Genomic DNA, 11,270 nt, shown 5'->3' with positions numbered 1-11,270 from the left:
ATCGCTAACTATTAAAGAAATGCAAATCAAAACTACCATGAGGTATCACCTCACACTGGTCAGAATGGCCATGATTAAAAAAGCTTACAAATAATAAATGCTGGAGAGGGTGTGGAGAAAAGGGAACCCTCCTACACTGTTGGTGGGAATGTAAATTGGTGTAGCCACTATGGAGAACAGTATGGAGGTTCCTTAAAAAACTAAAAATAAAGTTACCATATGATCCAGCAATCCCACTCCTGAGCATACATCTGGAGAAAATTCTAATTCAAAAAGATAAATGCCAATATCTTTTATGACCTAGTCTCAGAAGTCACACACCATCATTTCTGCAGTATCTTATTAATGACACACAGATCAGTCTCATTCAGTGTGGAAGGGGAGGTGTGAATACCGGGAGATGAGGAATATTAGGGATCATTTGGGAGGCAAGCTAGTGCAATGCATTATGAATCTCCAAAATTTAGAGACTCTCAAGCAGAGGGGAGGATGAGTGTCTGGAGAAATAATCCTGAAAAATGGAGCAAGAGTGTGTATTGAGGATTCCCAGAGTGGAAGACGTATGAAGCTAAAACTGAGTTCTGGCTGGGAACGGGGGCTCAGAGCCCACTCTAAAGAGGATCCCTCACTGCAGAAATGCTCGCACAGGGCTTCCCTGCCAGCCCCAAACTTCTTGGAAGGTTCACTCTCTTGTAAGCTGTTTACTTCCTCTGTCCTAAATCAAAGATTGGGCGAAAAAAGTCAAAGTTCACAGGCTGAAAAGAACTTATCACAGAATCTCTAAAATCTGGAGATGAAGACAATCTAGCATACTCAGCTGTTCCAGGCAGGAACAGCTTTCTGTGTGGGACTGTTTTTGCTTTCAGCCACATGACCGCATCCCAACAGTCTCTTTTATGATCTGCGCTAAGTGTATAGTAAGGTCACTTGGATGATTCAGATCACAAAGGCCCGTTCTTCTCTGCTCATTTGCTCAATGTCTTGTTTGCAAAGGTCCCAGCCTGGGGTCAGAGCCATAGTGCTTGGAATAAGTTCTCATCAAACATTTACAGTGACCTTATTAGCGGACGTAGGACAGGAAAGGAAAGGGGAAGGATAAAAAGGCTAGCGAGTGAGAAAGAAGTAGAAATGGGGAAGAGGTAATGCAGAATGAAAGGGAAGATGCGTGAGAAAAAGGAATAAGAAAACGTGCACACCCACGCTCCCTTGAACGCGGAAGAGTGCTTTGCCGTCCTTGGCCACAAGGTGGCACCCTTTGAACTTTCTTCCCGCATCAAAATAAGAAAGGGGGGGTGGGTAGAGAGGAGGGAGAAAAGGCAAAGCACTCCCCCAATCAAGAACAATTTGAAAACCCACCCCATAATATTTAAAATCTGGGACAAAGAACCATCAGCAAGGAACTGCTTCAATTGCAAAACCTCAGCGCTGCCTCCGGAGCGGCCTGCCGGCCCGAGTCAAAAACAACCCCTTTAAAAAAGCGGACTACAGCGTTGGGATTCTTGAAACCTGAAACCTAGAAACAGAATCTTAGCGGAAACCAGAAGGAAAACCTTGAACTCCTCCAGACAATTGCTTCCGGGGAGTTTCGGGAGAGCGAGGGGGAATAAAAGGCCCGAGAGGAGAGCCCCTCGGATGGCGCGCCCTTGAGGGTCCTGGCGAGTTCGAGGAGCGTGGGAAGGAGAGGACCCTACCCTCTCCCTGGGCTGCAGGTCATGGCCACCGTGGAGCAGAAAGCCCTGGGCATTGGCTTCAAGTGTCTCTCTTTGGCCACTTTTGTGCTCATCTGCGCCGGGCAAGGGGGACGCAGGGAGGAAGGGGGTCCAGCCTGCTACGGGGGATTTGACCTGTACTTCATTTTGGACAAGTAAGTGCCCTGAGTTTTCCACCCTAGTTTAAGCTGGTGATGCTTTCTCCCCGGGCTAGGCTCCTTGGCAGTGTGGCTTTGGGACAGGCACGCATCTCCGGGGACCAAGAGGGGTCGCGGGAGGCGGCGGTGGCCCCAGCGCTGCGCCTTTGTGGACGGGGCGCGCCTCCGCCTCCCTCGCAGCTGCCCGAGCCGGCTGGGCAGGCGTCGCTGCTTGTTCTCGGGACAAATTCTTCTCTGCCTTGCTTTCCCTTGACCGAGGCGCGTGAGTCTGAGGATGGGAGTGTAAGGATACTGTTGACCTACTACGTTTCCGTGAACCCTTTCCATTTGCTTTAGGAACCTTGGTGAGAAAAGCTTGCTTACGAGAGGCAGAACTTTCAGGCACGTGTAAAGTAAGAGGCGTGGGCTTTTAAAGGTCAATCGTCTCTTGTTTAAAAACTCTGTCCTACGTATTGCTTTACCTTTGTTTCTAATGATAGAATGTAGGCTGACTGGGAAGTTAGTGAAAATATAAGGCGGATTTCTCCACCTCGGCACCACCGAGTTTGAGGCTGGGGAATTCTTTGTCGTGGGGACGTCCTGTGCCTTGCAGGGTGTTGAGCCTCTACCCACTAGATGCCGGTACTACCCCCCTCCAGAATCTCCCCTGCACCGCTGCCCCCCAACCCGCGCTGCCTCCACCGTCTCTCCACGGTGACAAGCAAAAATGTCTCTAGACGTTGCCAAAAGTCCCCTGCGGGTATATTCTTCCTCCCTCTCGGCTTGAGAAACCCTGATGTAGGCGAATTCAAGTTCTTGTGATTTGACTGGTGGGCTACCAGGGAGGTGCAGGAGCCCTGGTTTCCTTGCGAAAACGGATGAGGCTTCAGGACCGTTCAAGGGAGAGCTGAACTCTGACCAATCCCCCTTAGATTTGCCAAGCCACAGTCATTCAAGGAAGTTTCATGCTATCTACTAAAAAGCAGCTTTAACAATAAAAAAGCCCCTCAGAGGAGATCCGTGCTAACGCTGGTGTGCTCCCCACTGCCAGGACGGGCGCTTGCTGTTACAGTGGTGGGGAGATTAATTTCACAGACTGGAAAGTATTTGCGAGTTGGAAAAAGAGTCCTGCAAAATAAGCTGGCCAGCTAGACACTAAATGTGCTTTGCAGTTGCCCCTGGAGTTTGATTTTTTCCGTAAAGGCTGTTTTGAACTCCAGATTCTTTGGATGAAAAGGGAGATCTCTTTCTTGGAGATTTATGAGAAGGTGGATACCGAAAATATACTTCAATGCTAAGAAATGGAATGTCTTTTCTTACTTCTAGCGGCTGGGAGCACCAGCTCACAGATTCAGAGACTGTGTCTGAAAACAGTCAGTGATGCCTATCATTGTCCTTTAAAAAAAAAAAAAAAAAAAAGCCAGTTCAGAAGAACATACAGGCAGATTTGAAAAAATGGACAGAATCATCATGTCTCTGAATGGAATAACTCCACACTGCAGAGATATCAACTCTTTCCAAATTAATTTATAATATGAATTAAACTTTAAAATCCAAATTCTGAAAAAATTTATTTTGGTGGTGAGAAGAATTTAGCAAAATGATTCTAGGTTTATCTTAGAGGAAAAAAAAAAACAGGTAATAAGAGCTAAAACATTTGGGGAAAAGAATAATGAAGAAATACTTATACCTCCAAATAGTAAAGTGTATTGTGAGGCAAATTAATTAAAAAACAGGATGGTAAAGGCCAAAGAATAGGTCTACATAATAGAAAATCTAGAAATAGATCCAAGGACATGTTCTTCCATTCAGTGCAAGTTCAAATCAGTGGAGAATGAATTCATTATTTTTAAAAATGGTTCTTGAACAAATGGTTGGTAACATGGGAAAAGAAAAAGGTTAGATTTATACTTTACCCCACACACAAAAATAAATTCCAAGAGGTTTGAAAATTTAAATGTTAAACATTTCATTTTAAAATTGCAGTGTTGAAAGAATTAGAAGAAAATGTAGATGAGTATTACTGTAATCTTAGATTTAGAGCTTTAAAAACAGAGTAGAAATAATAAAGAAAACTACAAAAAGATTTAAATATATTAAAATCTTACATGTCTATAAATGAAAAATGCCATAAATAAAAGATAACAAGTTACAAAAACTTTTGCAACATAAATTCACCTCTGTAGAGTAACCTTAATATATAATAAGCAGTTTTAAAAAGATCATCCCAATAGAAAACAGGCTTACTATATAAATAATTCACAAAAAACATGTGAAAGTCAATAAACAAAAAGTTCAACTTCCCTAGTAATCAAATAAATGAAAAAATCAAACAAGATGTAATTTTTATTAAGTTGGCAGAGATTTTTAAAGAATTATAATATTCAGTATAGTCCAGCTTGTGGGAGGGAGGGCCATTGTCATATCTTACTAACGAAAATATAAATTTGTTTGGTCTTTCTAGACTTGTGCTGTCCAGTAGAACTTTCTGTGATGATGGAATGTTCTCTATCTGTGCTTTCCAATATGGTAGCCACTAGTCCTATGTGGCTATTGACACCTGAATTGTTCCTAGTGGGACTGAAGAAATGAACTTTCTATTTTATTTAAGTTTAATTAATTTAAATTTAAATAGCCACATGTGGCTACTGTATTGGATAGCACAGACAAGAAGATAATTTAGCAACATGTATCAAAGGAAAAATCCCAAGTAGTCAGAAAGAAGTGCCTATATGTATGTTCATGGCAGTGCTGTTTATGATAATAAAGCTGAAAATTACGTAAATGTCTAACAACAGAGGATTTAATAAGACATGATACATGCATGATATTGAGTACGCATGTTATGCATGCTTGTAAGATATTTTTAGGAGAAATACTTAATGCTCATAATATCCTCTTAGGTGAAAATACAATTACCAAACATTATACACTGTGATTCTACCTTTCTAAAAATATAAACACACACATGTATATGTCTACCCAATATGTAATAGTATTTGTCTGTAGAAAGTAGGATTTTTAAATTCTTTTTTTACACTTTTCTGAATCTTCACATTTTTCTGCAATGAACATATATTACTTTTATATTCAACCAAAATAAGTTATCCTGAGTTTTTAAAAACTCACTTCAAGTGTGAGGAGGTTCTCTAACCAGCCTGCCGAGCTCCAAGCCCCTCACGATTATAGAGGATACTGCCTCTTTCATGTTAAATCCTGGAGTACATTTCTAAATGCACCATGGGATCCTTGGCAGTATGTTGGGGACCCAAAAATGTTCCAGGAAAAAAATGGTGGGGAGACCTTTACAAGTACCTACCTTTACATGGAGGTGGACTTCTCTGACTTCCTTTGGTTGTCCTATTGCTTGAAGAGAGGGATATTTTTGTGCTGAATGAGAAACTTGCTAGAGCTTGGTATGATAAGCGTGTGCACCTCCAGCTTGCCATCTCGGTTCAGGCTAATTTATGGGATTGTGGAGCCCAGAGCTGGAGGATGGACCAAAAGGCAGTGACAGCAAACAGTGCCCTGGCTGGTCCCTAAAGACATGGTCTTCCGTCCTAGAAAGAACCTCCCCAAACAGTGCTGTCCAGCACCCAACTGCCGCAGCAGCGTGCAAAGGGAAAGAATTCTGATGCGTTTTTTCCTTGGGCTTCTAAGATCCTCTGGCCGTCAACACACTGTCTACAGGCTGAAACCAACGGCTCACAAGGCACTGAATTCACCATTCTTCTCCCAACCCCTCAACTCCTTTTTTTCCCAGCGAATGGTTCTCTTCTTTTCTGTGACATTAAATCTCAGCTTATTTCAACTTTAAGCAGGATGCGTCTCTGGCCTGGAAGAAACCCAGATTATACATTTAATGGAACGTCATGTTTTCTCAACCAGAAGCAAAGACTTCATAATGATAACCTAGACTACCACAGTAACACAATAGGGCATTATTAGTGGCTTTGGCGACAGGGCTGGCAGACTGGGCTTCACAAGGCTTTATATGATGGAATTTCATGTTCATTCGAGCATGCTTTTCTGGTTACCGTCAGGAAAAGTAGACTGCTGGGAATTCAATCAGGGATTTGAAAAGTCAGATTTAGAAGGGCTCTGTCCAGAGGAAAACAGTCAAGGAGCAGCTGGCCTTCTTAAGTCTTCCAGGGGGTCCTCTAAGATTAATGCACCCGGTTGACCAACCCCCAGACATGAATGTACCTTTCCCCTCTTGCAAGGCTCTTCAGTTATTACACTAGATATTTATGTATCACACATTGGTCTATTTTATGGAGAGCTATTAGTCACCTAAATGGAAACAGTGGATTCTCCATCGTGAGTCTGGGGAAGTGCTGGCTGTATTCATGTGTGCCCTACAGACTTCAAAAACAGAATGGTGGGATGGGGCAGGAGTGGAGGAGATGGTGGGCTGGAGGATGGCAGGAAGCCCTGAATAGTTGATTTCTAGGACTTCCCAAAGCCACAGCCTGTCACCCAATAAATCCTTACATCTGCAGAGGCCCTCTACAGGCTCACCGTGTGTTCCTTCCCCATTAGACCCCCCAGCTCCTTCCTCCATGACTTCCTTTTTGTTCAACACCAATTTTCTCTTTCTCTTTTCCCCGTACAAGGGGACCCTGTCTTGCCATTCACCCAGATCCACCCCAGCATCCACAATTGGATGGTCCCACGTGGTGATGATCTGTAGGACCATTCCTATGTGTTACACTCCAGGGACACGGTCATTAAACAGATTTTTATAATGTTAGACTGGGAACCTCACCTCCTTCTGGGTTCCCAACTATTAACTTTCAAAAGAAATCTTGAGAGTCGAAACTAAAGTCTCCCAGCACTTACACCATCTCACAAATGCCCCAAAGACAACCTTGCTTGGTCGCTAGGGCAAGTGCTACTGTCTCTAATTTACAGATGAGAAAACTGTTCAATCTTTGTCAACCCACCGGATTAAGTGACCTGCGGAAGGACCTAGGATTAGATAATGACAGAGCTGGGACGATGTCTGCTCCTGACTCTCAGCCCAGCTCTTTCCACTCATCACTGCCCTGGGCAGATGGGTCATAATGAGAAGCACATGGCAATACGCCTGGGTAGATTCCAGGAATTAAAAACCCCTGCATCAGAGTTTCAGGAAATGATGGTATATAAGGCAGTTAAGTTTACTTAATTGAGGAGCTACTGCTCTGCTGTTAAATCAGTTGTAGTTGATTGAAAGTATCAAGGACTCCAAACCTATGCAGCCCACAGAGATGCTTCAGAGGTCTGGGGCTTAACTGATGGATAGGACTCTAAGGACATCTGATTATAATGCACTCAAAGATCCAAGGAATTAATAATTTGTTCAAATTGAGTCTGATGGAAAAGGGAAATTCATCTCTGTAGATGTGTTAAAACACAAAGACGTAGCTTTTTTCAGAAATGCTTTGGAAGAAGTCTTCCAGTAACAAAAATGCAAACTTGACTCTCAGTAAGGAAAACAGAGTCCATTAGAAGGTACCTTGAAAATGCTACAATAATAATTCTAAGAGGCATCAGGGAAAAAAAGTTTTTCAGGAGCCAGGAATGTCTTTTTTTTTTTTTTTTTTTTTGTATTGAGATGGAATTCTATGGCTGGTTTTCAGTGTTCCTCCGATTAAGTTCCAGATTTGGAGAGGACTTATCAGGTCAGGTAATAGTTAGTAGAACTACCTGCAAATTGGAAGGTTTGGCTTATGGTTCAAAATAAAAATAAATAAGGCAAAGCTCTTTATTTTGTTTTGTGTTTCTGTCTGAGTCAGCCAAGTAATTGCTTCTAGTTTCCTTAGCTGTGGAGACCTGATAAAACTCAGTGTCAAGCTGAGAATAGAATCCTGGAGTGCTGGAGGAAGGCACCTGTCCTAAAATAACCTGCAACTATCTTCAATGCTGAAGGACTCCCAGTGGTCCAGGAACAAACTCTGCCATCCCTTAGTGAGACTTGGCTGTCACATAAAAGCAAATAGGATTTGCTTTATGCTAATTTAGAACGTGTGTCTAATTTTGTTGTGTGGCCAAGAGCCTAGATTTCACCTCTCCCAGTGATTATTGGGCAACAAAAGACAAAGTGGGTACTTGGATATTTCCTAACATGTTTCCCAGACATGCCAGGTTTGTACTGAAAATAGTAATTAGATTTCTTCCATTTGGAAGAGCTGAGTCTTTCATTCATTTGGCGTAAATATGTTCTCAATTCCAGTCACAAGTGTGTGCTCCATTAAAAGCATAGATGACAATGCCTTTTGCAAACAATGTCCTATTCTGGATGCCGTAAGGAATGGAAGAGAAGCAGGAAGCAGTCCCAGACTATTTGCTTTTTATGTAGAAGGACATTAGAAGGACTCCAGGCAGTCAAAGCTAAAGGTTCCAGTGAGGATTTGGGACAGGGGGGCAGGTAAAGTCAATTTTAGATCAATAAGGAGAAGAAATAATAAGGTTTTCTGAGCCCTTGCCATGCACTGCGTAAGCACTTTGCCTGTATGATCCCATTTAGTTATCTCCTTCGCAACCACGTAAGGCCAGCACAGTCATGATCACCGTTGGACACATGAGGAAACAGGTTTAACAAGGTTAGCCAATGTCAGTGTAAGTGGTGAACTCAGCTTCAAACCCAGGCCTCTCTGACTCATGATCTATGCACAAAGATGAAAAGAATCTAAACATGCAAGAGAACATTGAATCAATCAGGGTAGGTTAGGTTATGCCGTGGTAACAAACAATCCCCCAACTGTCAGTGACACAAAACAACAAAGGTATAAACCTTTGTAATCTCTGCCTCTGCTCCACGTCTGGTGAGGGTCAACAGGGGCTCTGCTCAGGGTACTTATCTGAGGGCTAGGCTGGTGGAGATTCCTTAACACCAGCTTCCACCATCACGGCTGCAAAGGAAGGAAATGCTGGAGAGTCTCCAGCTGGAGCACTGCCAGTAAATTAATAGCTTGTTCAGATTGGATCTGATGGAAAAGGGAAATTCAACTCTGTAGATGTGTGAAATGACATGCATCTTTCCACTCACCACCCATCAGTCAGAACTGGTCACGTGGCTTCACCCTAAAGAGGGTGAAAAAACATCATCCTGGGACTTCCCTGGTGGCTCAGTGGTAAAGAATTCGCCTGCCAATGCAGGGGACACCGGTTCAATCCCTGCTCCAGGAATATCCCACATGCCGCAGAGCAACTAAGTCCATGTGCCACAACTAATGAGCCTGCGCTCTAGAGCCCACGAGCCACAACTACTGAAGCCCGCCTGCCTAGAGCCCGTGCTCCACAACAAGAGAAGCCAGCAGGATGAGAAGCCCATGCACCGCACAGAAGAGTAGCCCCTGCTCACCGCAACTAGAGAAAGCCCGCGTGCAGCAACAAAGACCCAACACAGCCAAAAATAAATAAATAAATTTAAAAAAAAAAGTCATCCTCCTGTGTGTCTAAAAGGAGAGGAAAGCCAGATATGGGTGGGCATTAAAAGTCTCTGCTACAAACCTTTAATTACACACTGCTTTTGCCTGAGTAAGCAAGAAAGGAGTAGTCCCTGGGAGAGGATAAAGAGGTAAGGCATCTGGTACAGAGTCAGTGTTGAGCCGCGTTTTAGATGGATTCATCAACCTGGAATTACGATCAGACATGACAGCTCAAATCCACCCATGAGGCAGCGATGGCCCCTTGCTTTTTCCCTCCCTTTCCCATTGCTCCCATTCTTTAGATGAAACATTCAGTGCCATGAGCAGAGGATTAAATTCGATTAAATGGAAAGCAGAAAGGAAGATGAGACATGCTTCCTTGATAGCTAAGTATTACACAAATATATTTGAAAGCTAAGAATCCCTTTGTCCATAGTGTGTGGACTGTGAGGGAATTTTAAAGACTGTGAGGGGAGAGCGGCCCCTGGAGCACAGCGGCAGCCAGGCCGAGAGGATGCTCTTCATTGCAGAGGCTAATTCAGACCTTGAATCAAGAGTATCTGGGTTCCAGCCAAATGTGTTTCTCAGTAGGGGTGTCAATTGCCATTTTCAGTGGGACAGTTTTTCACCGTGAGGGACTGTAGGATGCTTAGCATTTCTGATCCTTCCTTTGTAAATGCTACTAGTCTTCCTAGTTGTTGTGATACCCAAGAAATAAATGCCTCTACATTTATCTCTAAATGCTTTCCTGTGAGATGGTACCACCCTGGTTGAGAACCCCTGACTGAAAGAAAGCAGAGTAGATCAAGGCATGCCAGTGAAGCCAATTCCAAGCATGGTAGGACTACATCTGAGCAGGAAGAGCATTTGTCTGGAGGAAGAATGAGGGAGTCTTCAGTTATAAGAGGACCAGTGAGAATTGCTGACCTTGGAAATGAATGTGCTAAACCAGTGGTTCTCAACCAGGGGCCAGATCAGAACCTCAGGGGCCTGGGGCAGGCGTGTATATTTTGGAAAAGCTTCCCAGGTGATTGTGATGTGCGTCTTGTCCCTCCCACAATAAATCATGAAAGTGAACAGGAAGACAAGAAAAGCTGTCCCATAATGCTGGCCTTGTTCCTCTATCATGAGGATGTAGCTGAGGCAGTAGATGCCTGAGAACTGGATGCCAAGCAGAGTTCTTATTTTAGATGGCGGTAGGGGAAGCCCAACATGATATGGAGAAGGAAGAGCCAAGGTCACAGATAGGCCATGCTTTGCCCTCCGTTGCTGGCAGGTCCTGCCGTGTGTGCAAACACATGGAGGCCATGGTGTTTGCTAGGACAGTCCTTTGTTCCCTTTCTTTCAAGACTCCTGGCATGAAATGTGACCCAGTGCCTCATGGGAATGAACTGAGCTGAAGCACAGGGGTTAAGAGAGCTGACTTTGGAATCAGGCATCTCTGGCTTCAGATACCAGCTCAACCTTTCACCAAGCTGTACAACCTTGAGCAAATTATTTAGCCTTTCTGAACCTCGGTCTTCTCATTAATAAAACAGGCATTAAAATTTCTGCCTTGCAGAAGTGTCCTACAGAATAAATAATATTAGATTAAAACCTTTAATGAAGCATTTGGTATTTGAGTGCCCAAGATGATGATGATGATGGTGGTTGTGGTGGTGACAGTAGTGGTGGTGGTGATGGTAGTGGTGATGGTGATGGTGGTGATATTGATGGTGGTGGTGATGGTGGTATTGGTGGTGGTGATGGTGGCGGTGATGACTATGATGGTAGTGCTGATGGTGATGGTGGTGGTATTGATGGTGTGATGGTAATGGTGATGGTGATGGTGAAGGTGGTGATATTGATGGTGGTGGTGATGGTGGCAGTGATGACTATGATGGTAGTGCTGATGGTGATGGTGGTGGTATTGATGGTGTGGTGGTGGTGGTGGTGGTAATGGTGGTAATTACCCCTAGGGAAAAAGGATGTGGTCCTCTAACAAAAGACACCTCCTTAGATTATAAGCA

General features: G+C 43.7%; 1 protein-coding gene across 3 annotated transcripts in view; it reads left to right on the top strand.

The window, feature by feature from the left end:
* Nucleotides 1-1,353: 1,353 nt before the first annotated feature.
* Nucleotides 1,354-11,270, top strand: part of ANTXR1 (ANTXR cell adhesion molecule 1) — a 241,630-nt gene continuing 231,713 nt past the window's right edge. For 2 of the 3 annotated variants that reach the window (XM_082356369.1, XM_082356370.1), the window contains exon 1: nt 1,355-1,864. In XM_082356369.1, coding sequence (XP_082212495.1) covers nt 1,713-1,864 — 152 coding nt within the window. In that variant the 5' untranslated portion in view covers nt 1,355-1,712. Of the gene's footprint in view, nt 1,865-11,270 lie in introns of all 3 variants that reach the window. The other variant, XM_082356371.1, reaches the window with a different exon arrangement.

Source organism: Balaenoptera borealis (assembly GCF_965194805.1).
Source record: "Balaenoptera borealis genome assembly, chromosome: 15".
In the NCBI taxonomy this organism is placed as follows: Eukaryota; Metazoa; Chordata; class Mammalia; order Artiodactyla; family Balaenopteridae; genus Balaenoptera; species Balaenoptera borealis.
Note: the sequence above shows the minus strand (reverse complement) of the source record. Positions and strands in the feature narration are given on the sequence as shown.